General features: G+C 39.0%; 1 protein-coding gene across 7 annotated transcripts in view; it reads left to right on the top strand.

The window, feature by feature from the left end:
* The window catches only part of LOC140483193 (mitogen-activated protein kinase kinase kinase kinase 3), a 308,564-nt gene that overhangs the window by 222,954 nt on the left and 63,429 nt on the right, over positions 1–22,181 (top strand). For 5 of the 7 annotated variants that reach the window (XM_072581249.1, XM_072581248.1, XM_072581247.1 and 2 more), the window contains 5 exons: positions 2,217–2,255; positions 2,535–2,588; positions 4,322–4,364; positions 14,234–14,405; positions 20,671–20,792. In XM_072581249.1, coding sequence (XP_072437350.1) covers positions 2,217–2,255; positions 2,535–2,588; positions 4,322–4,364; positions 14,234–14,405; positions 20,671–20,792 — 430 coding nt within the window. The remainder of the gene's footprint in view (positions 1–2,216; positions 2,256–2,534; positions 2,589–4,321; positions 4,365–14,233; positions 14,406–20,670; positions 20,793–22,181) is intronic. The other 2 variants (XM_072581251.1, XM_072581250.1) reach the window with 1 other exon arrangement.

The following is a 22,181-nucleotide window of genomic DNA, read 5'->3' as shown; positions in this document are numbered from 1 at the left end:
CAGCATGATTGTAGCATGCAGCCCAGTATGAAATGTTCTGCTGATTTGCCTGCACATTCAGCAGGGGATCTAAATGTGTGCATGGGTAACACACCATTTGGCACCCTGTCACGCTTAAAAAGGAAGTGCACTGAGGTTGTAACAGTTGCTAGAACACTTTTGAAGTCTTTCATGGGTGGAAGATGACTGATAACCAGAAAGTCAGAGAGGATTCCCAAGTTCTCTACACTGTGGGAGAACTTAGTTTAAGAAGTTGAAAAAAAGAAAAAGTCCATGTTTCCACATGAAGCCTTTGTGATACAGCTTGACAAGGAAGTCTGAGCAGGTCAATGTGGAGATGATCTCAAGGTCTGGCTGTAATCCATGAAAATGTTCAGTGACATACAACTGGCGAAATCACTCTGTATGTCTTCAAATGACATCATATATGTACTACACCAGCAACATCCTGTACTGCTTAATGCATCACAGCTCTATTGTTCATTCATAATCAATTTAGATTCTTATCTAACATTCCGATGATGATATAAGTGAAAACTTGTAAGTTTGTGATTCCACATATCCAGTTCTTTTTGCATTAATAGCTGATTTCACTCTGGCCCACTTATGATTGTACTGTTGACTGTCCATTTTAAAACAAGATAGTTCCTTATTAATTTGGTTCTACACATTAAAATACACAGTTCAAATCTGATCTGTTTGACCTTAAAGTTCCGACATGAGAAATGACATCTCTGACATGCCGGATTGAGAGAACTGGGAGTCCTGTCTGTTGATTATCTGATCTTAATTAGCCATTAGACTGAACTTTAGCACTCATCTGAAGTTTTTAATCATAGATCACTTGCCAGTCTCCTTTTGAATCTAAGTTATTCGATCGCTGTATTCTCACTAAAGCCAGAATTGACACTATTTTCATTATGCAAGATGGTGTGTCTTGCATGGAATCATATAGGAAATTTGTAGTTATTTATTTCCTTTTGATTCCAAGATGCAAGGCAAACAGTAACTAAAGACTAGGGTGTCGGTAGCATGGCTACCAAGGAGCAAACTATGGATCATTCTACCCGTGAGCTACTTGCTGGCATTTAAAATTTCAGTTACACTTAAATACAAAGATGCAACATGGCATAATTCTCAAATACTAAAAATAATTATTCAGATTTTATTGCAGCACTCTGCAATGCTAATTGCAGATTAGTTGTAACAGTAAGTCATCCCTACCCTTCTGAGAGTTGAGTATCTTGATTTGTTCCTGTACAGAGTTGAGGATGCACAATGAAGGAGATAGAAAACTCACCTGGTAGGGTCCTTCATCTTTCAATAAGTTACCTGCCCACACACTATTGCTTACACTGTCTTTGTGGATTTGCAAGGGCATAATTATTAATTCAGATCAGATGGAACTGGCATAAAACATTGGCTTTATGCGATAAAAGAAAATCAGGTGATGTCACTTATTTGTGTGCTGTCACATTTTTTATCGAGACAAAGTATTTGATTTCCACAAAATGGAGAATGTGTTACTTTCTCAAAATGGAGAAGATCCATCATCTGCCTTAATTGCCAGATTGTTATTTTCTTTTCAAAATCACACTTTTACAATGATAGGTATAGTAATGTTTTGCCACATTGGTTCTCTTTCAAGAAGCCAACATTTTAAATTCCAGTTTCGACATTTTATTTTAAAAAGTGAACTCTTGTCTTCATGTCCTTTACTATTTGAGATAAATTGAGTAAGAATCCTTCATATGTCATTGGATCTGTTAAATTTGTTTTTAAAAAAAAATACTGCCCACTTGACTTAGAGTCAGTATTGTTGAAAATCAAAATCTAGTGTGCGTGTGATGTTTTAGCATATTTTCATGATCAGCTAGGTAAATCAATTGTTTAAGGTCAATATTTTCTCCAATAAAGATGAAAATTAACATTACTCTGCAAAACATGGCAGTAAATAGTTGCATTGTGTATTATATATTACTGAAATATAATAACACATTTTGATATTGACACCACTCTTTGGTGTTCATTTGAATTTCTGCACCTTTTTTGTGATATTTTATGCATATAAAGTTTTCCAATACTGTGTAGCAACAACATGATTGTGCTGTTTTTCCTCTTAAGTTTGGTTCATATGTATTCAAAAAGCATATAATTGTGTACTACTTGCTGTGAAGTTTAAAATAAGCCCTTGTTTCCTGTTTTAAAATTCCAAGGAGTCTCCTAAAATCAGTAGAAGAGGAACTGCATCAGCGGTAATTTTTCTCTTGTTGCCTTTCGTAAAGTAAAAATCCTCCTTTAGCTTTTTAAAAAATAATGTAGTGACCTAAAGGTAACATTTGCTTGTCATATAGATTTTATACAAGTCTAATTTTCCAAGCTATCTTTTGATTAATAATACAAAAAATCATTAGAATACATAGAGCTCCATATAGATCAAGCCCCAAAGATAGTGCATGCCAGAATTCTTTACTTTAGCTGAAATTGTTCCACTGAAATCCACTGAGCCATAAGTACCTTGTTCATCTCCTTAGGGGACACGTGGCACATTTAGATGATGATGATGGTGATGATGATGAATCTGAACAGTAAGTCTTTTCTTCTTCTAGTTTAGCTGAATTTGGTTTTACTTTGAGTACTATTCAGAATATAAGTCGGAATGATCGCCATTAAAATCTGCATGACATTCTACAATCTCCCTAAATTCAAACCAGCTAAACGAAAGCACCCTTTTATGATTCATTGTCATCCTGCTTGGCTGCCTTTTTTTTCCTCTTGAAGCCTTGAGATACATTAATGTATTGCCATTGAAAACACTGATTATTTTATTTTCAAGTTTTTTTGCCATAACCACCTGACAGCTGAATTAGCGTGACTTTTTCAGATATTTCATGCAGCTCCAGCTTCATTTTTCAAAATTTATAGAATGCATGTGCTACGTAGTTGAAAATAAGTGAGCCAAAACATCATGCACTGTATCTTGGGTTGCTAGTATCATTGCATCATTTAGCAAGTGTTGGATTTTTTAAATATAATTCCTGTAGATACTTTAGAATGTGAGGGTTCAGAGCCCATCTCATAATGACTGGACAATGACATATGTTATTTTTTAAAAATGAAATAATATTGATACTGATGTAAATTTTCTTGCATGTCACTAATCATCAAAAATGCCGACATTTAGTAATTGTTTTGCAACATATGACCATTCTGGCTGTGATAGTCTGATGAACAAGCTTGAAGATAAAAAATACTAACCTGATACAAATCTACCACAGTTCTGTGGTAGGCAACAGGATGTTAGCTGCTCTGCACAGCTTTGGAATGAAGTGAAGTAAAAAGTGAATTGAACACTGCAATTTAAGTCAAATTTGAGGAAAATTTAATCCAAAACTGCCCTTTAGTTCTAATGATTCAGATTGAATTTAGGTTCAGCATTGTGGCTGTATTCATTTTCAAGTCTTTTGTCTTTTTCAACTAATTTACAACAACTAAAATCTACTTCTCAGTTGTCCTGTGACATGTCCTAGATTTATATACTAATAGTTCCTTTTTGAAATGCAGCAGGGGATGAGACTGTTTTGTAGTACAGTAGCTTACTTGTAATGGTGTCTGAACTTGCATTAAATCTTGTGTATGGTATGAAAAAAGAGATGGTTAGTGTTTCTCTGCTTTTCAAGAAGCACCAAGACAATGCAATTTGTTTAACTTAATAACACTCAAAAATGTGCCACTAGAATGTAGAATACTTGAGGAACCCATTTAATAAAATACTTCTACTGTCAGAAGGAAATATAAAAAAGAATGAAAGTACTTTTTACAAAATCGGGTATCCACAAATTGCATTTTGTTATTGGCTGACACATGCACAAGTAAGGAAAGTTGCTTTGTGGAATGTATTTGGATAAAATTGGCAATTTTCTTGTGTGCTTATAAGAAGAAATGCCATTGAATAAAATTTCAGCATTACGATTGGTTTTTGTAGTGCAAAGAAGGGACAGATAGCCACTGAAGACTAGCATTTTATAGACATGGCAGGTGAAGTGGAAGGGGCAAGTATTTTATCAGAGTGCAGAACAGAATTTAGCATGACAAATACTGTCTCAGCTGGTGCAACTACAGTTAGTTGCTTATTCGTAGGAATGAAATTTTACTATTTAGCTCTTTCAAGAGTTTCATACAGCACAGGAAATTTAGAAGTTTATTCTCTTGTATAGAGTCCTCAGATAGTAGCAACTATTTGGGACTTAAGTTGTGTTATCTGTTATATACAGTGCATAGTGTCATATTATTAATTGTTGGTTTTATTTTGAATCTGTAGCTCAACAATGAAACCCAGGATTCCACCACCTCTTCCTCCCAAGGTAAATTGGCAAAATTTGTGTACACCAGATGTTTAAGATGACAGTCTTAATTTACAGTTTATGGGAGTTCCAAAATGGGAGAAAGTTGCTCGAATGGGCATGCAGCCATTTGCAGTTTTGTAGCTGTGTTTGGTGAGTGGGTTTGAAAGCAAAATAATGAATATTGCATCAATAGTACTCATTTGTTCTTTTTAATGTACATTATTTTAAATGGTTACTCTTTGTGTTTGATATGAATGAAAATGTTTCATCATGTGACATGATATTATTGACTGGTATAGTAGACTCAAGTGATTGAATTGTGTGCTGCTGTGTTTTGTAGCAAGGTTAGTACCTGTCTGTTCACAAGTAATGAATGTGTTCACGTAGTAGTCGTGATTTGGAGGTGCAGGTATTGGACTGGGGTGGACAAAGTTAACCCTTCCCCTGCTACCGCAGGAATTGCAAAACCTGCACCCACACCTCCCCCTTCACCTCCATTCAAAGCCCCAAAGGAGCCTGCCACATCATAAAAGTTTCACCTACATTTCCACACATGTCATTTACTATATCCGTTGCTCCCAATGTGGTCTCCTCTACATTGGGGAGACAGGATGCCTACTTGCAGAGTGCTTCAGAGAACATCTCCGGAACACCTGCACCAACCAACCCCACTGCTTCATGGCGGAACACTTCAACTCCCCCTCCCCCTCCCCCTTCACCGAGGACATGCAGGTCCTGGACCTTCTCCATCGCTAATCCCTAACCACCTGACGTCTGGAGGAAGAGCACTTCATCATCCGCCTTGGGGACTCTCCAACTCCATAGCATCAATATGGACTTCACCAGTTTCCTTGTCTCCCCTCCCCCCTATTTTGTCCCAGTTCCAGCCTTCTGGCTCGGCACTGCCCTCTCTCCGACCTATCACAGTTACCCCTGCCTCCATCTGTCAGCCGCCTTTCCCCGGACTCTCACTCACACACATTCTCACTCACACACACACAGAGACACACATACACACAGACACACACACACACAAACTATAACCTGGTGTTACACATAGCAGCCCAGATTAAAGGAATGTCATCAGACACTCTACATGGAAACATACATAGATTTTGGATTCAAGATGAATTGTAAAGCATGGTAAAAGTAGGGTACTTTGAGGGACACTTTAAGTCATTGAGAATTGCAGTCGGGTGAAAGAAGTCTAATGACTTACCTCTGGTCTATAAGTCAAAGATATATGGTCTGGTTCATAAGAGAGGAGAAAATTGTTTTGATAAAGTGGTGTCAGCCTGAGAGAAGTTTGAGGATACATATCTCGATTGTTACAGATAGGAACATTCCACGGTCCATGGCTCCACTCTAAGGAATGTGTTCAATCTTAAGGCAGTTACCATAGAGGTGCAGTAAGAAAAAGTCACAGAAACTGAATAGAATCCCTCATGCTGTATGTTTGATGTGATTTTGTAAATAAAATGAGCATCGCAATTAGTCACTTGCTAATAGACAACTTATACATTGTCAAAGAAAAATACATGATGTCAAATATTTTTGTCTTGCACTATCAGGACTGAATTACAACAGTGTCAAATTGCAAAGGGAGCAACAACAATCAATCTTGTCAAAGGTGTTACTAAAGTCCATATAATTAACGTTAACAGTTCAGCCTTCATTGATCTTTTTGGTTACTTGCTGAAAAAACTGAATGAAGTTTGTGAGACACTATTTCCCTTCAAGCTAAGCCTGCATTGGCCCATATTCCTCCAAACCTTCCCTTTTCATGTATTCATCGAAATGTCTTTTAAATGTTGTAACTGTTCCTGCATCCACACACGAGCCACTATTTTCAAAAACAAAAGTTGTCCCTCAGTCCTCCTTAAAACTTTCTTCTGTCACCTTAAAAATATGACCCCTAATTTTGAACTTGCTTACCCTAAGGAAAAAATCCCTGCTATTCATCTTATCTATGCCCCTTATGATTTTATAAACTTCTGTAAGGTCACCCTTCAACCTCCTTTGCTCCAGTGAAAACTATCTGAACATATCCAGCCTATTTTTATAACTCAAATCCTCCATCCATGGCATCATCCTGCCAAATCCTTTCTGAACCCTTTCCATTTTAATACCTTTCTATAGCAGGGCAACCAGAACTGTACACAGTACTCCAGAAGAATCCTCACCAATGTTCTATACAAACTCAACATGGTATCCCAACTCCTATACTCAAAGGTCTGAGCAATGAATTTCAAAGAATCGTGTACCTGTATCCCTAGGTCTCTGTTTCACAACACTACCCAGGGCTCTACCATTAATTGTGTAGGCCCTGTTGTTGTTTGTTTTAACAAAATGCAAAACCTCGCATTTATCTAAATTAAACTCCATCTGTCGCTCCTCAGACCAAATCGATCAAGATATCTTTGTAATCTTAGATAACCCTCTTCACTGTCCACTGTACCACCAATTTCTGTGTCATCTGTCTCTTGTATTCTCATCCAAATCATTTACATAAATGGCAAACAAAAGTGGACCCAGTACCGCTGAAACACCACTGGTCACAGGCCTCCAATCCGAAAAACAACCCTCTACCACCAACCTGTCTTCTACTGTCAAGCCAATTTTGTATCTGGTTGATAACGTCACCCTGAATCCAATGTGATCTAACTTTATTAATTAATTATAATCAATCAAGCAATCTCGTAAAAGGCATTACTAAAGTTCCTACAAATAATGTCAACAGTTTGGCCTTCATTGATCTTTTTGATTACTTGCTCAAAAAACTGAATGAAGTTTGTGAGACACTATTTCCCTTGCAAAAAAAAGGTGACTACGCCTAATCAGTCCTTGCCTCTCCAAATACATGTAATTCCTATCTTTCAGAATCACATCCAACAACTGACCCCTGCCGCTAATATCAGTCTTACAGGTCTGTAGTTCCCAAGCATTTCCTTACAGCCTTTCTTAAATAAAGGCACAATGTTAGCTACTCTCCAGTTCTCTGGCACATCATCCATGGTTAAAAATGATATAAATGTTTCTGGTAGGGGTCCTGCAATTTCTTTCCTAACTTCCCATATGAGCTCTTGCCTGAAACATTGATTCTCCTGCTCCTCTGATGCTGCCTGACCTGCTGTGCTTTTCTAGCACTACACTCTTGACTCTGATCTCCAGCATCTGCAGTCCTCACTTCCTCCTTTAGTTGTAGCTAATGTGAGTGAACCAGTAGATGCAAATTTGGACTTGTCAGTAAGTACAGTGTATGTATTGTTAATATAGTCATCCTTGTTGAGGAAGACTTTCAAGTCCCTTTGTCTACCTTCCGGTCAGTTATCAAATGTCCTTGGTGCATCATGTATTTGTAAGTAGCATCTTGCATAAGTAAGAAGTGCCTTGGGTTTTTTGTTCTCCATATGCAAAGACTACACAGAACTAAGCTGTTTTAGTGACTATGTTTGTATGTAAAGATTTTTTTAATTAATAAAGTATACTTTTGCAATAAATAAAGCTTACAAGTATGTATGCCTGCGTTAGTCTTGAGGCCTCAAATGTCACTGAACACTATATGTTTTAGATCGTTTAGCTACTACTTCAAGAACTCCCATTTTCATTGGACACTGTTTTGTGGCAGGTAGCTAGGAAAGTCAAAGTTCTGCATGACTTGAATTGGCCAAATGGTTGAGTGAGTTGGTACAAACAGTTCTATGTGTTCTTCCATATACACAGTGAAGGATTCTTTCATCTTTGCAAAGCTGATACAAGGTATCGATTGCAATGTTATGCCTCACACTGATTTGGTATTGCTATTCTATTCAGAATATGCCACTCAAGGAAACTATGGATGTTTGCACTGTGTCTGTATACCATGGGGATCTCGGTCTTCTGCCATTGACTGAATCAGTGTTCATTGAGCTTATGAACTTAGCAACTGTAATGATACTATGGCTTTAGAAGGTGTATTTTGACCTTTATTTTAATTATGACAGGTTTAGGCAGAGGTAATGAGCAATCTGCTCAAGCCAGAAAAATAAAAAGCAGTGAGATCTTTGGGTTTTTTTAAAGTTGGAACAATAAAAGCCGCCTGAATGGGTGGGGTCAAACTCCCTCAAAACCAAAATTTAATTTTTATTTTAGCTTTCAGTAGCAGTTGTTGATGGGGTCATGAAGCTGGATGTGAAAGCTCTAATTCCTTTCTCTGTTATAGTTAAAAGCTGGGGTTCTCTTCCTGTTGCTATAATTACATGTGAGATAATCTATTTTATTGAATTCGCCTTTGTCAAGGGTGTGTTTATGGGATGTTACTATATTGGAACAATTAACGCGTAGTAGTTATCCCTTATTTTGTTAAGCATTTCGATAGAGTTACAGTTAAGCCAATTATTTTATCTTTCTTTTATTGTACTTTAACTATAGTGTATGAATAAAATGTGTTTTGATTCAAAATGGTAATTTGACCAATGGAATTGCATCTGGGTTGCAATACCTGGCACGTGCCTTTAAAATAAGAAAACTTTAGGGTCTTAGTTAAGAAAAAATAGTGTTGCCTTGGGATTCCCTCTAGGCCTAGTTGTTGCTAATATTTTTATTGGTTTCCAAAAGAAACACTTTTTTGATGGAATTATTTTTCACCTCTTACCCTTTGCACATTTCCAGTATGCAGATGATATGTTTGACTTTGCAACTGTATGTAATAATTTTCTTACACATCTTAGTGGACTCCATCGAGGGCTCAAATTTATCTGTGAAATAGAGAAGTTTAACAGTCTGCCTTTCCTCATGCTTGTTGAGAAATCAGTAACAGACCCACTGTTACTGGCCTATATACATGTTGGGATTCTTACAATTTCACACAGTATAGAATTGGCCTGAGTTGCAACCTCATAATGGACCCCAAGCTAGTCGCCCACTATGCAAGTCTGAGGCTGGAATAGGGCTTATCAGAGGGTTGATCAAATCATTGCTCGCTGTATATGATGCAAAACCCGTGAAAAGGTCAAACGCTGCCAATTTTAGACCTGAAAACTGTTCAATCTACTTCAGATCACCTAGCGAGATAATAGGTATCAAATTTGAGAAAGCATTTGAAGATAGGTATTTCACGCTATTGCTGTGCAGTAAACCACAACATGAGTGGGATTCATCATTCACGGGATACTGTTGTTAAGTTTAAAAGGATATGAATTTGTGGCAATGTGGTACTGGATTTGTCAGCCTTATGCCCTGACAATTGCTTGATTGTAACAAACAGTTAATCACAAAAGTTAGTGTATTGGCTGTATTGAGTCTATGTTTGCAAAACTCAGAATAGCCTGAAGAAGGGCTTATGCCCGAAACGTCGATTCTCCTACTCCTTGGATGCTGTTTGACTTGCTGCGCTTTTCCAGCAACACATTTTTCAGCTCAAAACTCAGAATATGTTGACCAAGATTAGATGTGTTTCTGTGCTTGGGTAGAACTTACTAACCAATCTGATGGTGCTGATAATTGCACTAGCACCCACTTGAATTTTGGAGGAATAAATATTGGTGAGCAGAGTACTGAAACTATAAATTTTTTGGAACAGAAGGATGCTAATTGGATTACCAGATCACAGTTATTAACAGGTGAGCTTCCAGTTAAGTGGGATGCTGTCGTCTGCCGAACAGTGTGTTAGTAATGGTGTTAATGGGGTTGGAGCAAGAACCATATGGTTGTTAGTTGAAATAAAAAAAATTACTTTCATTTTACCAATATTAAGCCAATGAAAATTAAATGTAATGACTGAGAAATTGCTTACCAGATTAGCACATTAAAATTGTAAGCTAAAATGAGAGGAAATTACATTGCTGAAATTCCAAAGTAATTGGAATCTGAAGTAGGATTGCAAAACTGAATGAGAAGTTTTGAGCAAAGGCATTACAAAAATGGAAGGGAAGCAATTTAAAGAAAATTCTCCAGATTAATGCGTAAATAAATTGTACATTTAATATTTTGTATTATTTCATGGTTGCTACACTATCATAATTAATTATCTGGTGTGGGATATATTGAATATGCCAATACTGAGAGTTGGAGAAAGTGAAGCCTGCAGATGCTGGAGCTCAGAGTCAAAAAGTGTGGCAATGGAAAAGCTGAGCGGGTCAGGCAGCAATTGAAGAGCAGGAGAATCAAAGTTTCAGGCATAAGCCCTTTATTATTCCTGATGAAGGGCTTATGCCTGAAATGTTGATTCTCCTGCTCCTCGGATGATGCCTGACCTGCTCTGCTTTTCCAGTGCCATACTTTCCAATACTGAGAGTTACCAGGATTACACTCCCTTTTTTAACTTTATGAAATCTTGGTACAATTATTGAATGGTTCAGCCAGAGAAAATATAAAAATGAAAGGTAATGCTGCCACTGTAGGTTTTTCAGCACTAAAAACAAGGCTTATAAAAATCATTTTACATGAAGATAGCAGAAAATTGAAAACTGTTCGTTCCTTGTTTACTACAAAGTAAGTAAATTGAGTTTTTGAATCGTTTTCACTTTTTAAAATTATCTCTTGCCTATTCTTAGAATATGAATTATTGTTGGTATAATTGCATAACCACATTAGTATACTTTGATATCTTGGCCTTATTTAATATCTTTCGCATTTGAGCCTAAATTCTGGCAATAGGAACAATTCTATCCTGTCCTCGTGTCCTTCCATATATGTAGATTCTCCTAATGTTGTTTATGTGCATGTAGTCTTTTGTCCATTTGGACTTGCATTTTCTGCATATGCAAATTTATTCTTGCACATTTTTATTTCTGTACTCTAGTGCGCCTATTCACTCTACATGCTTATCTCTCGAATTTGTGTGTCACTTTATTTTGTAGTTATGCATGCTGCTGCTTTCTTTGTCACACTTACCAACTGCCTCCAATATGCTGCCTTGCATATGCTCATTTACACTCCATATTTTCATTCTAGCATGTAAACTTGCATACCCCATTTCTTGTGCGCACTCATTTTTGCAGTTGCATATGCTTTCACACTCATTTGCCATTTCTGCCCTAGTTTCTCAGATTCTTCATTAGTTCCATGACTAGGCTTTAACCAACTTGGTTGCTTGTTCAATCACTTTATAACAGTATTTAAAGTGTAATGAATGTCGATGGTTTTATTAAGTAGTGGCAGAATGTTCACAGTTCACTTAAGAAAACAACATGCATCAATGCCATTTCTTTCATGATCTCAGGACATTCAAAGCACTTTATAGCCAATGCAATACCTTTGAAGCGTGCTAATTGTGACATAGGAACATAACACCCAGTTTGAACGCAACATACTTCCAAAAGCAGCAATGTGATAATAATTAATTACAAATCTTTTTATGATGTTGATTGAAAGGTAACTATTGGCCGGGATATTGGGAAGAACTCCACTTCTGTTCTTTGAAACCGTGGCATGTGATATTTTACATCTATCTGAGTACGGGCATGCCTTGGGGGTGATGGCCTTCGTGTGATAGGATTTTATAGCTCATCTGAAGGTTGATGTTGGTTGTCCAGCACTCCTTCACTTAGTAAATTGGAATGCCAGCCAGATTTTATTTTGCTCAAGTATACTTAATGTGTAAAGTCAGTTACTGCAATGCCACAATGTCTGGAATTATGCCAGAATGCCAGATAGAAATCAAGAGTAGACTATTGGTTGCTTTTGTTTACTCATTGTTTGGGATATTGAGGTCAGGATTAATTGAGGGTAGCTGATTAAGCATAGACCAAACTCAAAATTATTTGGTGTGTATAATTCAGCCTCACGAATAATGATTCATTTGAGCCTTTGAATCATTGTATGAGCGTTAGCTCTTAGTTGGCAATTAAGCTTGAAAAACACATGAACAGAATGGTAATTTTGTGTTGTATGCTGCAATGGGATTGATTCAGAACAGATCTACGAACTCAGCTGAGCATTGTTAGGTGCTGTAGGTCAGCAGCAGAATTGTATTCAAACAAAGCATTAATCTTGTACCCAATGATATCCCTTGCTTTCTCATTACCATCAAACCAAGGATCACCTCTGTTTCAATGAAGAGTACAGGAGAGCATGCTGGAGCAGCAGCAGGCATGCCTAAAAATGAGGTGTTAGTGAAGCTACAGCACAGAACCACTTGCATGCCAACAGCAAATTCAGCATGCACAAGAAGCAATCCTTCTCCAATACATCAGATCAAAACTCTGCAGTTTTGCCCCCTATGATTGTAAATGGTGGCAAAAACTGGAGAAGGAAGCTTCACAAATTTATCCAGCCTTATTGATGGAAGAGCTTGTACAAATTGTAACAGACCAGGTTGAAGTATTAGCTGCTTTCTTTAGCCAGAAGTAATGAGTAGATAATCTCTCTTTGTCATCTTCTGAGATCACCAGTTCAAGTTAATTTGATTAACCTTAAATCAACAAACAGGCCTACACCTCTATCAGGAAACTGCAAACTCTTGACAACATTCCTGCAGAAGAAACTAAGAAACAGGAGCAGGAGAAGCCCACTTGACTCTTCAAGCTTGCTCTGCTCTTCACTGAGGTCATGGCTGATCTACTATGACAACATTTTCATGCACAATCCCTGTATCCCTTAATATTTTTAATATGTAGAAATTGATTGAACTAGCTGTACCCGTAGCCATGCTGGTGGAGAAAAGCTATAACAGTGACATCTACTTAGTGATATGGAAAATTGACCAGGTATGTTCTGTCCACAAACAATGAGACTAATCCAATACAACTAGTTATTGCCTCATCAGTCTATAGTTGATTGCCAGTAAAGTGATGGGAAGAGTCTTTTGACAATGCTATCGAGTGTCATTTATTCAGCAATAACCTGCTCACTGGCTATTGGTTGGATTCCACCAAGCCTCAAGGCTTCTGACATTCTTACAGTTGTGGTTGAAGAGTGGGCAAAGAAACTAAACTTGAGAGGTGAGATGAGAGTGAAAGTCCTTGACTGTCAGGCAGCATTTGACTGAGTATGATATCAAGGAGCCTTAACAAAACTGGTGACAAAGGAGAAATCTCTCAGCTGGTTTGAATATCAGCCGAGCACAAAGGAATATGGTTGTGATTGTTATGAGGCCAGTCATCTCAGTTGAAAGGCTGATGCTGCAAGAATCTCTCAAGGTAGTATCCTGAGCCCAGTCACCTTCAGCTATTACATCAGTGAAATTTATTCCATCATAAGATCATAAATGGTGGTGTACACGGATGACTGCATAATGTTAAATGTCTTTTGTAACTCCAGACATGCTAAAACATCTTTAAGACTTTGAGAACATTCAGGCTTGGGTTGTTCAGTGGCAAGTAATATTTGTATCATACAAGTGACAGGCAATGTCCATCTTCAGCAATAGAAAATGTAACCATTTCTCCATGACAATCAATGGTATTGCCATCCTGAATACCTCACTGTCAACATCCTGGGATCTTGTCAGCAACCAGAAACTGAATTGGACCGGTCATTTCAACAATTGGTAAAAGAGCAGGTTGCCAATTTCACTCCCATCTAATGAAAGAATTTTTAAAATCTGTTATCGTCAGCTAAATTTTTCAGATGTCTTTTGCTTTCAACACAAGCTCATGAGCATTCTATGATGGTTGTCTTGTGAATGATAATAGCTGGTAAATGTAGCAATAAATTTATAGCTCTAATCACCTCACTGGATGACTGACTGATTATTTGTCTTAAAAATCTTTAGAATTAGCAGAAACTGATTAACTGAGGGTCATTTTGAAACCTGTATTCATTCTTTGTTTACGTTAAGAGAGAAAACAGTTAAATGTAAAAATATCACATCAGCAAGTGCCAGGCTTATAGAAATTTGATAGATTTGAAACTTTCAGAAATTGCTGTCTTCTTTTAAAAAATGATTTTTCTTTTATTATATTCAGCCAAAGTCAATCTACATACCACAAGAAAGCAGTTATCCTGAGGAAGAGAATCAAGGCACCATCAAGAGGTGTCCATCTGACAGCCCTGCACGGCCAAGTACACAAGTGCCACCAAGACCTCCCCCTCCACGGTTACCTCCCAACAGTAGTTATATCAGGACCAGTGTCTTAGGTAATGACAGTGAGATAGAAGACTAAGTAGGAGTCTTTAAACAACGAAAGAGATGCCTAGAAGGCTCTCATGATAGGGCTGGTGAGAGTAAGACTTTTCCATTACCAGCAAAGTGTTTGAATTTTCGCCAGTTATTCATCTTCATGTAATACAAATAGACGTAGCTGAAACATTTTGATCTCAGCTTTCCATTGTATCAAGCATCTTTCTTTTAATTTGCCATGAGCATGGGTGTGAAATTTAATAACTTTGGATAACTCGACAATTTGTTTTCAAAGCAACATAATGCTGGAAAAAGTTTAAGGTTGAAAGACCAGTTCTGTTTTTCTTTAAACTTAATTTAGAATATAAATCATCATCTATTTCCAGTTGATTTCCCCCATTCTGTCTTGAGGTTCCTGAGTTCTGTGATTTTTACAGATGCCAAGAGTTCTCTAATATCTTAATAAAAACCCAAAGAATTGTGGTTGGTGTAAATCAGAAACAAAAACAGAAGTTGCTGGAAAAACTCAGCAATTCTGGCAGCTTTTGTGAAGAGAACTCAGTCAACTTAGTTTTGGATCTGGTGACCCTTCCTTAGAACTGATGCTAGGAGAAAGTTGTTTTGTATGCAGATGATAGGGCCGGGGGGGGTTGGGGTTAAGGAGTAAACGATAGGTGAGGATAGAACCCAAAGAGAGAGAAGAACAGTTGCACGTACAAAGGATTCGATAACTATCTGGCTGGGAGGGTGAATAGCTGTTAATGGAGACTGTTAGTGGATAACAATAGGTAGTGAGTAATGGCAGACTCCAAAAAGGCGGAGTGTGTGTGGTTGAGGGACTACGACATGGGGAAATTCAGGCCCTAAAATTATTGAACTTGATATTGAGTCTGGAGGGATATAGGGTCCCCAAGCAGAAAATGAGGTGATGTTCTTCTAGCTTGTACTGAGCTTTGCTGGAGCACTGGATACATAGAATATTCCTTGTTCTAGTCCTACTCTGGCCCGCAGCTAGAACTCTTTCTCCAATATATCGATGATATCATCAGTGCTGCTTCCTCCTCTCATCTAGAATTGGAAAAGTTCATCAATTTCGCTTCCAATTTCACCCTACCCTCACTTTCACCTGATCTATCCCTGACTCCTCCCTTCCCTTCCTTGACATATCTGTTTCCATTTCTGGGGATAGACTAACCATTAATATCCACTATAAACCCATCGACTCCCACAGCTACCTGGACTATACATCCTCGCACCCTGTTTCCTGCAAAGAATCCATTCCATTAACCCAGTTCCTCTGTCTCCATCGCATATGTTGCAGTGAAGCCAACTTCGACAAGGGAGCCTCCAAAATGTCCACCACCTTCAGCCTTGAATTCCCCAGCACCATTGTCAACAGGGCCCTCAACTGGGTCTGACCCAGCTCAGGCACGTCTGCCCTAACCCCATCTGTTCCCTCCTGCAACAATGATAGGGTTCTCCTTCTGCAGGGGCTGTTTCCTCCACAACACACTGGCCCACTATTCCTTCTTTCCCAACACCACCTCACAGCCCCATTGCACCTTCCCTTACAACCGCCAAAGATGTAACACATGCCCATTTACCTCCTTCCTTGTCTATATCCAAGTGCCCAAATATATCTTCCAGGGAAAGCAGCACTTTACGTGGGTTTCTCACAATCTAGTCCACTGCATTTGCTGCTCACAATGTGGTCTCCTCTACGTTGGGGAAACGAAGCATAGACTGGGTGACAACTTTGCAGAAAAGACCCTGACCTTCCAGTTGCCTGCGGCTTTAACGCACCACCTTGGTCCCTAGGCAACATCTCTGTCTCATGTTTGCTGCAGTGCTGCACAAAGCTCAGCACAAGCTGGAAGAACAGCCACTCAAGTTCAATAATCTTTGGGCCTAAACTCCCCATGACCTAGCCCCCTACCCCACACATCAGGTCTTGCTATCACCTGGTCTTCCATTACCTATTGTTAGCCACTAACAGTCTCCATTTAATATCTATTCACCCTCCCAGCCAGATCATTATTGACTTTTCTGTCCAATTGTTCTGCTCTCTCTTTGGGCTGTATCCCGACCTTTTGTTCACTTCTTAACCCCTTCCCATCCTATCTTCTGCATATAAACAGACATTTTCCTAGCTACAATCCGTTCTGAGGAAGTGTCACCGGACCCAAAACGTTAAATTTTGATTTCTTTATACAGATGCTGCCAGACCTGTGAACTTCTCTAATATCTTGTCCAAGTGATCATTTTTCATTTCCGATCTGAGTCTTTGAGAGTTTTATGTCATGGTGATGCATGCATTGTATATTGAATGAGGGCAGATTGGGCAACATTTATCACCACTCACCATTTAAGAATTCAGTAACAACTCACATTAATGTCATGACTTTAATTAGGAACACAATGTGCTTCAGAGAAGCACAATCAGACAAAGTCCAACAATGAACAAATGTAGGAGATTCTGAGGGGGGGGGTTGCCTGAAATGTTGCTCTAGGTGATCGGGTTTAAAGGACTTGAAGGAGGAGACTGGCTTTTGGAGGTAATTTCACAGGTTGGGGCATAGGAGATTGGAAATATGTTGCTGGTGAAGCTGCAAAGGGAGCTTGGAATGTTAAATAGGCTAAAGTTGGAGGAACTCAAAGTTCAAACAGTTGTTGAGGCAGAGAAGTTAGGAATGCAAGCATATAAAATTGGAGCTGGAGTAGAACATTTGGTCTGTCTGGTCTGCTCCTGACCTCAACTCCACATTTCTGCCAACCCACAATAACCTTGGATTTTTGACTAAAAAAGGATGTACTTCTGTCTTAAAGGAATTCAATACTCCCATTTCCACTGCTTTCAGTAGAAGAGAATTCCAAAGACTTACAACCCTCAGGAAAATGTCCTCTCCTCCATCATAATTGGGAACTCCTTATTTTTAAATTATGAAGAGAATTAGAACTGGGTTTTATTGTCACTTGTGCTCAAGTACAGGGATACATGAGTACAGTGAAAAGGGTACAAAGTCGCCATTTCCAGCACAGTCTATTAGGTATTAAGGTGCAAAGTAAAGAATCTCAGGCATCAATTAGAAAAATAAAGTTAAAAGTTCAGCATTACAGTCAGTCTAAAGCCGAGAAAAAAAATAAAAGCAGATGGAGCAGCTGAGTCTGCCCCAAGCTTCACTGAGATTCTACACTGGGCTTCACAGCGAGGCCAGGAGTCTGTGCAAGGTTTCTCTGTGAGGTTGGGAGCTTGACAGGATGTTAAAGATCTAATGGAACATAACAATACATATTTTAACTGAAATATTGGTGGACTGGGAGCCAATATAGTTTGGTGATGATAGGCGCAATAGCTGAGTGGGATGCAATGATCATTTTGATTAGTTATGGGATGTGACTGGTATTCATAGTGTTAACCCAGCAAGGAGTATATGTCTTTAAGACTTGAACAAAAAAGCAAGAAAATAATACGAAACTTTTAGACAAGAAGAAAAATTTATAAGGTACAACAAATGGATTTTATAAATTGTACTTAGCTCATTAATCCACAAAATGTGTTATGTCATAAACAGTAATCCAAATGTATATAGAAACAGACTCTTCAGTCCAACACATCCATGCCGACCAGATATCCTAACATAATCTAATCCTATTTGCCAGCACTTGGCCCATATCACTCTAAACCCTTCATATTCGTATACTCATCAATGCCTTTTAAGTGTTGTAATTGTACCAGCCTTCACCACTTCCTCTGGTAGCTCACTCCATACACGTACCACCCTCAGCGTGAAAAAGTTGCCCCTTAAGTCCCTTTTAAATTTTTCCCCTTTCACCCTAAACTATGCCCTCTAGTTCTGGACTCCCCAACCCCAGGGAAAAGACTTTGTCTATTTATCCAATCCATGCCCCTCATAATTTTGTAAATCCCTATTAGGTCACCCCTCAGCCTCCAATGCTCTAGGGAAAACAGCCCCAGCCTGTTTAGCCTCTCCCTATAGCTCAAATCCTCCAACCCTGGCAACATCCTTGTCAATCTTTTCTGAACCCTTTCATGCTTCACAACATCCATCCTAGAGGAGGGAGACCAGAATTGCATGCAATATTCCAAAAATGGCCTGACCAATGTCCTATACAGCTGCAACATGACCTCCCAACTCCTATACTCAATGCTCTGACCAATAAAGGAATGCATACCAAACGCCGCCTTCACTATCCTATAGAACACCGAATGGAGAATTCACCACAAAGGTTTACAGGAAAGCCACACACACAGACCAAGTCCTAAACTATGAAAGCAACCACCCCAACACATACAAACGAAGTTGCATCAGGACACTATTCAAAAGGGCCACAACACACTGCAGCACACCAGAACTACAAAAAGAGGAAGAGGAACACCTATACAAAGTATTTGCCAAAAACGGATACCCTCGCAATTTCATCAACAGATTCCTAAGGGAAAGACAACGGAACGAGGACATGCCGCAACCCAAAGGACTAGCCACACTACCATACATCAGGAGCATTTCTGAACTGACAGTCAGACTACTGCGACCACTAGGACTCATAACAGCACACAAACCAACAGCCATGCTCAGACAACAACTCACCAGAACAAAAGGACCCGATACCCAACATGATCAAAACTAATGTAGTGTACAAAATCCCATGCAAGGACTGCAGAAAACACTACATCGGACAAACAGGAAGACAGTTAACGATCCGTATACACGAACACCAACTAGCCACGAAACGACACGACCAGCTATCCTTAGTAGCCACACACACAGACGACAAGCAACATGAATTCGACTGGGACAACACTACCATTATAGGGCAAGCCAAACAGAGAACAGCCAGGGAATTCCTAGAGGCATGGCACTCATCCACAGATTCTATCAACAAACACATCGACCTGGACCCAATATACCGGCCACTACAGTGGACAGCTCGAACTGACAACCGGAAGCGGCAGAGACAGGCCACTATAAATCCCGGAGGAAACAGCACAGAAGCGCTTCACAGAAGGCTCCCAAGCACTGAGGATGTCACCTAGACAGGGGACGAAACGTTTGCAAGACAAATTCCCAGCTCGGCGAACAGAACCACAACTATCCTATCTACCTGCGACTCTACTTTCAAGGAGCTATGAACTTGCATTCCAGGGTCCTTTTGTTCAGCAACATTCCCCACGATCTCACCATTAAGTGTATAGTCCTGCTCTGATTTGTTTTTCCAAAATGCAGCACCTCACATTTCTCTAAATTAAACTCCATTTGCCACTTCTCAGCCCATTGACCCATCTGATCAAGATCCTGTTGTACTCTGAGGTAATCTTTGCTGTCCAGTTTTGGTGTCATCTGCAAGCTTACTAACTATATCTCCTATGTTCACATCCAAATCAGTTATATAAATGTTTATTTTTAACTTTTAAAACCAAAAGATGATTAAAGTGGTGGTTCCCATTCCCCTACCTCATAAGTTTATACTTGCCTCCCAGAAGAGTTATCCTTTTGAAGATTTTTTTGACCTATTCAAATTTTCTTGTTCCATAAAATGTGGCCATGTTATTTTCCATGGTCACAGTCTTGCATCTGCCCACAGCTGCAGAAGCCACTGGTTTATTTTCAGTCTGAGTTAAATGTTGGGATGTTGATACATTTGATGTTGGGAACAGAGCATTGCCCCTTCTACTTCCAGTCCTTGGGCTTTAATCTAGTTGACATCATTTTGGTGATGGTGAATCTGTTCTGGAAATTGCTGAGCCATCTTTGAATTTTAGCTTTTCTGTATGATTGCTGTCACATTTTGAAGGGTTACACCCAAAACATCGACTTCTCCACCTCTTGATGCTGCCTGACTTGCAGTGTTCTTCCAGCCTCCTGCTTGTCTGTTTTGGATTCCAGCATCTGCAGATTTTTTTTTTGTCTCTTGCAGCAGCATTATGTCCTGAATTCCTAATTAGGGAAAGAAATGGGGCAACAAAGCATCCAAAGAGATGAGAACAGAAGCATTAACACTGGACAATTCGCATCTTAATCATTGTTGAGAGTCTCAGCTTTTCCATTTTTCTGGACTACTTGATAGGTTTTTGTTTTTGAAGGTCCTGTCAGTGATAAGGTAGACACTCAGGAAGGTAAACAGTACCTTGTCATAGGGCACCCTTTTTAAGTTTGTAATTAGGAGGGTTCAGGCTGCCTCTGCAATGTAACATTAAACCTTAGTGTTTTCAGGACCAATTCTGTCAACATGCTTGCTGAAATAATGCATTTTTCTGTTTAGGAAATGGAGTGAGCGCAATCCAGGTGAATGGGGAGAAAGACAGCAGTCCTCAGCAACTATACGAAAACAGAAGTAGTTATCCACCAGGGCTTCCTCCAAGGAAAGACAAAAAAGATCTCCCTGTGAGCATTCAATTTACTTTGTAAAGTTTCTGTTATTTGCTGTTGCTAAAAGTTTTATACTTTCAACCTTTTAAATATAATTCTTATTATAGCAGTGTATAGCCTTTTCCTGTTCAGAGAAAATGAAAGGAAAGCATGAAAGGATACCTCTTACATGTACGTCACTTTGGTGTTATTATTTCTGTGAAATGTGAATGTAATTGTTTGAAATTCTCCCTCCTGCATTCATTTCATTTAAGTGTCATTTCCTATCTGGGCTCTATGGTTGACTTCTTTCACTAGTTATCTCTGTAATTGGTTGGTTCAGGAATGCTATTTTTTTTATTTGGGGTAAAGCATTTGCTGTTTTCCATACCTGTTTGGTAGCATTTGTAATTATTGCAATTGCCATCCCGTGTGAAATACATAACAGCCTGTCATCTACTGTTAACTGGCCTAGTAAAGATGGACAAATTTTGGCTTTCAATTATGGTAATTTTGATTTGGACTTGAAGTATTGTACCATACAGCTTAAACTTTGACTAGATTGTCAACTGTGCACTATAATTTGCACATTTGAAATTCCAGCCCACTACAGTGATACCCTTTTTACATGCACACAGCCTGCCTATCCACCTGTCCCAAAACTACACTCATCAATTGTCAGTCTGTAGCTCCTACTAGCTTTTTGGGGATGCTCAAACACTAGTTTCTTGCCATTTGTTTTCCCCTCTGACAGTTGGACAACATGTCATGTTTATTTATTGTTGTGATCAATATCCTGCTGTAAAATTTGGTACAACTTCTGTGTCCCTGGCCTTTCCAGGTTTTCCCTGCAACTCATTGCCTCCCTAAAGGAATGAACCAGATGTGTTTTTCAGATAATTGACAGTGGTTTCACAGTCATTAGTAAGCTCTTAATTCCAGATTTAATTTCTTTTATTGAATTCCCATTCCAGCATCTGCTTTGGTGTCATTTGAACCCGGGTCCCCCAGAACATTACCTGAGTTTCTGGGTTAACAGGCGAGGAATAATGGGGCATGGGTATCACTAGCTTTGCCAGTATTTATTGCCCATCCCTAATTGCCCAGAGGGCAGTTCAGAGTCAGCCACATCATTGTGGAGGAGTCACGAGGCCAGATCAGCTAGGGAAGGCAGATTTCCTTCCCAAAAGCATATAAGTGAACTAGATGAGTTTTTCCTGACAATGGCAACGGTTTCAAGGTCACCATTAGATTCTTATTTCCAGATTATTATTGAATTTAAATTCCACTATCTGCCATGGCAGAATATAAATCCAGGTCTCCAGAATATTACCTAGATTTCTAAATTATTAGCTTAGTGATTATACCACTAGGCTATTGGCTCACTGCCTTTATTCCTAATGAAGGGCTTTTGTCCGAAACGTC

This window comes from Chiloscyllium punctatum, chromosome 11 (genome assembly GCF_047496795.1).
Source record: "Chiloscyllium punctatum isolate Juve2018m chromosome 11, sChiPun1.3, whole genome shotgun sequence".
Lineage (NCBI taxonomy): Eukaryota > Metazoa > Chordata > Chondrichthyes > Orectolobiformes > Hemiscylliidae > Chiloscyllium > Chiloscyllium punctatum.
The sequence above is the reverse complement of the archived record's forward strand: the minus strand, read 5'-3'. Positions and strand labels throughout refer to the sequence as shown.